The following is a 4,834-nucleotide window of genomic DNA, read 5'->3' on the forward strand; positions in this document are numbered from 1 at the left end:
TTTGGCTGGACCAAAAGGGCACACGGAGAACACAGGTGGAGTATATAGAATTCAAATGCAAGAAAGTTATTCATTTAATGAGGGCAATAGCTGGGAAAGACTGGGGAGCAGACAAACAGTCATTAATGTGTATATATGGGGCTTTGATGAGATCGACAAAAGATTAGGGATGCATGGTGTATGGATGTGAATGTGGACAAACAAACAACAGGAGAGTGTGTCACACAGAAAGCACTCAGAAAGTGTTTTTTTTTTATTTATGATTATTTATTTATTTACCTATTTATTCTATTTCCTCTTTCTTTTTTTGTAAAAAGACATGGATGATAATGTTACCTACTCCGATGCGGTTGGTGGCGGTATGCACCAAAGAAAGTTATGGTTGCAACCCGCCAATAAACAAAAAGAAGAAGAAGAAGAAGAATATTTATACAGACTGACGTCCTACACATCCGTCCCTCACTGGATGTTTATTGTTAGAGGCAGGGGTGCAGTCTACAGCAGGTAAGGAAACTACACAACTTAGCTCGTTGTCATGCCACTTTATATACATACCGACGTGTACACATGTCATATTACACAATTTACTTAAGTTTTCCTGTCCTGCGAAACGCTTTGAAAAACAAACGGCTTAAGTAGATTAGCATGCTAACGTTAGCACATGGTACATGATATAGCTTCGTCAACGTAAACTGACAGAACAAAGAAACAAACACAGCGCTGTCACGTGTTTGCCCTGCTGCTGCTCATCAGCACTTTAATTGTTATGCCGGGTTTGTTTAAAAGGCAGTGTTATAATACGACGGGCAGCATAGTAGTCGGGTATCCGACATCCTGCTTCTTGTTGTGTTGTTGAAATAGTATTATTGCTACGCTACGATAAAGCAGCTACGGTCTGCGCTAACTTTATCAATATAACCAACACACAAAAATGAATGAGGTGAATGCCATCACCACCTCGAACAGACAGAAGTGTGGGGCACATGCCTATTTTCTGTAAGGGTTAACCCATGTGTCAAAGATTAGAGGGTCGATAATTCCCCTCAATCGTGGAGCTACTAGTTAAGACTTTTGACACTTCATCTATCTATATCTCATAAAGTATTTCTATCTTCTGTCACTGCCACAGTGGTATTTTACCAGCCACATTTTTTTGTGCCAAGAATAAAGATGAACGACTCAGAAAATGCATAAGAATGGTACTTGACTAGACCTACATAATGATTTACAGCTGTGTTTATGTTGCTTTTCAAGATAAGACATGTTTTGACTGACTAACATTTAGATAAACAATCATGATAATTAACAGAAACCAAACTACATCACACTGTAATGTTGAGGTCAGACACTGATTAAAAACCCTTTCACAGAGCACAGAGCACAGAGTGAGGGCTCTGAGTCCTCAAAGGAGGAGGAGGAGCAGACCATCCCCTCTGCTTCCTGCATTTGCCAAACACATGGCAATCCCGACAGTGCATCTCCTCTGTTGTGGCGTCGTACACAAGCCGGTCTCAAACTTTGCCTTCTCATTCCACTTTGTATTAAAAACGTCTTTTTTTAATTTTTTAATCGTCCTCCTCATCCTCCTTTTGTTCTGTTGCAGCCAGCGGCTTCTTCACGCCAGCAATATGCCGACACATTTTTTCTTTTTCTTCTTTTTCTTCTTCTCGTTTTTTATTTTGAAAGTCCAAGAAAACGGCGGGCTTGCTGAGCAACAATAGGCTACCAGATTGGTCAACAACACACAACAGTTGCTCAGTGTTGTGTTGTCTTATTGGCTACACGCCAACATGGCAGGTAGATTGACAGTTTCACCCGCAAATCACAAAAGTTATCTGCATTTTGCGTGTGGGCGGGTGCCAAGTTCATGTCCTAGTCAAAAAAAAAAACTTGCCTTGTTGGATATGCAAAGTTCATACCAAACACCTGCAGTGTTACTGAAATGTTGTCACATGTCTTTGCAGGTAGGATGTTGCGGCTTCGCTGTAAAGCCAAAAATGGGAGCCACTTATTGCAGGGCTTGACTCATCAGTCTTGTGTTCAAGATTTAAAGAGTAAGGTTGAGGAGCTGACTGGTATCCCCTGTGATGTGCAGAAAATTCTGGTTGGTTACCCACCCTCCAGCCTTGATCTTCAAAATGGAGATGCTCACCTAAAGGACTACCCTATCAAATCGGGTATGTTGTTAAACATCGATAATGTGCCGATAAATTCGCACCATTAATTGTTGTATGACTATTGTATTATTGAATTACATGTTTTCAAGACACAACTGTAATGACTGGGTTAATATATCAGTATGTTTATAGGAGAAATAATCCCCTGAAAGAAAGCTGCTGTGGAATATTTTGAATTTCATTATTTAATGCTGTGAGAAACGAATGAAAATTAGTTCAGCAACATTTTATTGGAACCTATTTGACTTGCACTGTAGGTGAACTAGATAGCTGTAAACAAGATAGAGGTTTTCATCTCAATCTCTTTTTACCAAAGTCTGACCAGGCTGAACTGTGTTGCATTATCCTCTACAGGAGACACGCTCATTGTGGAGGAAGAAAAAAACAAGCCAAAGCCTCCTCAGGATCATCCCCCTGTGACTAAAACACCATGCCTGGAAGCCTCACCCACGCTGGCACGTCGAGTAGTCCCAGCTGACAACTCCTGCCTCTTCACCAGTGTGTATTATGTGGTGGAGGGTGGTGTGTATGACCCTGCCTGTGCTCCTGAGATGCGAGGCCTCATCGCCCAGATTGTGTCAAGTGACCTTGCAGCTTACTGTGAAGCAGTGCTGGGAAAGACCAATGAGGAGTATTGTTCCTGGATAAGACGTGACGACACCTGGGGGGGAGCCATCGAGGTGTCTATCCTGTCCAAGTTTTACCAGTGCGAGATCTGTGTGGTGGACACTCAGACAGTCCGAGTGGATCGATTTGGGGAGGATGCTGGCTACCACAAACGCGTGCTGCTCATCTACGACGGCATCCACTATGACCCATTGCAAAAAGAAACACCCTGCTCTGACGCTCCGCCCCAGACTATCTTCTCCACTACAGATGATGTCATCCTGGCCCAGGCCCTCGAGCTGGCAGACGAGGCTCGTCGCAAGCGGCAGTTCACGGACGTTAACCGCTTTGCATTGCGCTGCATGGTATGCCAGACAGGCCTGGTGGGACAAAAGGAAGCTCGTGAGCATGCCAAGGAGACAGGTCACACCAATTTTGGCGAGGTGTGAACACTTTTTTTTTTCTCCCTCTCACAAATGCAACCACCACCAACCCTGTGCCCTACGTCAATAGGGATGTAACGATATACTCATCTCCCGATTTGATATGGTTCACGATACGATTTTCTTTTTCTGAGCTCAGTTTCTTATTTAAAATGAGCTACAGTCAAATTGTGACCAAATAAAATGATCTTTTTTTTGTGGGGAAAAAACACTGTTTCAGTTTGTGCCCTCTTATAAAAAGTGCAACTTAAATGGTCATCTTAAACAACAAAATATCTCCTTTCTCTAGAAACGATCTCACCAGTTCACTGGTGTAATTCAATATCTTAATTAACAGAATATCAAATCGTGACCAAAAAAAGAGGTCCTTTCTTTACAGAAACACTGTTAAACACTGTTTTTGTGCAACTGAAGTAGTTATTCAGTCACATAACAAAGAATAACTGGATTTGTAAAACCAAATCCTGCATCAAAATAATAAAATCTCTATTGATATAACTTTGCGTGGCTCTAGATGTATCAGCCCTCCGGAGAACCTTAACCACAGGAGCTCTTACCTCTTGGTAGAGTTTTGGCACCACCAACTGACTGAAGTGCTGTCGTGACGGGATGTGGTATCTTGGCTCCAGCGTCTTCATCAACAGCCGAAAGCCCTCATTTTCAACGACGGAAAATGGCCTCAAATATTTTCCAATAAAATAACCACTTGCCCTGGTATTTTCTTGCGTTTTTATGGGGGAGAGGGTTGCAAAGCCTCTTGTCAGGGTAGTTGGGCAATTGTCGCTCAGGAGGTGGCGTAACGTTACTTTGCCTCTCATTGTGGTGGCGGCTCGTATGCTGCTGCATGTCGCCGGTATACTGTATGTTAGCAGTCTTTTGCAATATTTACATGCTGTTTTGTCTGTCCATTTCTCACCGGTTGTATTTGTGTATACATGTATGGGGAATCCAAAATGCAGCCGCACAGGTGATTTCAAAACGCTCGGTGCAACCTCTATTTCAAAGTTGTTAACTACCGTCGCCACGTCTTCCCTGGTTCTGTGCTCTGCACCCACGTAGCGACCTGAGTCATGTGACTTGGCGTTGACGTTGAACAAATTAATCACCAACCAGTGACTTTTTTTTTTTTTAAATAACGTGACCTATTTCTAAAAAAAAAATGAAGAAAAAGGACTTCTCTCACATTCGCAATTCATTTTTTCTGTCAACCGGTGCGAATCATCACACATTTGTACCGATTGTAATTCGTGTCACGATGCATCGTTACATCCCTATTTGTCAATCTGCTTGTGTGATCCTCTACCTCACATTGTCCAGTGACATCTATGGAGAATTTGCAGACACTGTGTTCAGCCTCTAACCTGTTCAGTATTTCTTTTTAACAGCTGTCAGTTCTCAAAGTCAGAAACACTACTGCAGTGCTCCGATGTCTGTAAACGGTCATTATAGTCTGTTAGGGATGGCTTAAAATCTCTAACTGGGTCGAGTAAAATATGCAAACCATTCTTCGGATTTGTGTTAAAGCTCTTTCGATTGCTGGGTTGTATTGATAACAAACCAAATAGATGTCAGTTATAAAATGCTTAAAATTGCAACCACTTACCAGTG

At 42.2% G+C, this 4,834-nt stretch overlaps 1 protein-coding gene across 1 annotated transcript; it reads left to right on the forward strand.

Annotated features, from left to right (window-relative positions):
* The first annotated feature begins 453 nt into the window (after positions 1-453).
* On the forward strand, positions 454-3,455 carry yod1 (YOD1 deubiquitinase). Its single transcript, XM_083939418.1, has 3 exons — positions 454-504; positions 1,965-2,177; positions 2,532-3,455. Exons 2-3 carry the CDS (start codon positions 1,970-1,972, stop codon positions 3,230-3,232), a joined length of 909 nt encoding a protein of 302 aa, XP_083795544.1. The 5' UTR covers positions 454-504; positions 1,965-1,969; the 3' UTR covers positions 3,233-3,455.
* Positions 3,456-4,834: the final 1,379 nt, after the last annotated feature.

The sequence above is a fragment of the Echiichthys vipera genome (assembly GCF_963691815.1).
Source record: "Echiichthys vipera genome assembly, chromosome: X".
Classification (NCBI taxonomy): Eukaryota; Metazoa; Chordata; class Actinopteri; order Perciformes; family Trachinidae; genus Echiichthys; species Echiichthys vipera.

Bases quoted from the DNA above. Each gene is read 5' to 3' on its own strand.
- yod1 (XM_083939418.1), top strand. From the start codon at position 1,970: ATGTTGCGGCTTCGCTGTAAAGCCAAAAATGGGAGCCACTTATTGCAG. The intron at 2,178-2,531 runs GTATGTTGTTAA...TATCCTCTACAG, and splicing joins GGACTACCCTATCAAATCGG to GAGACACGCTCATTGTGGAG.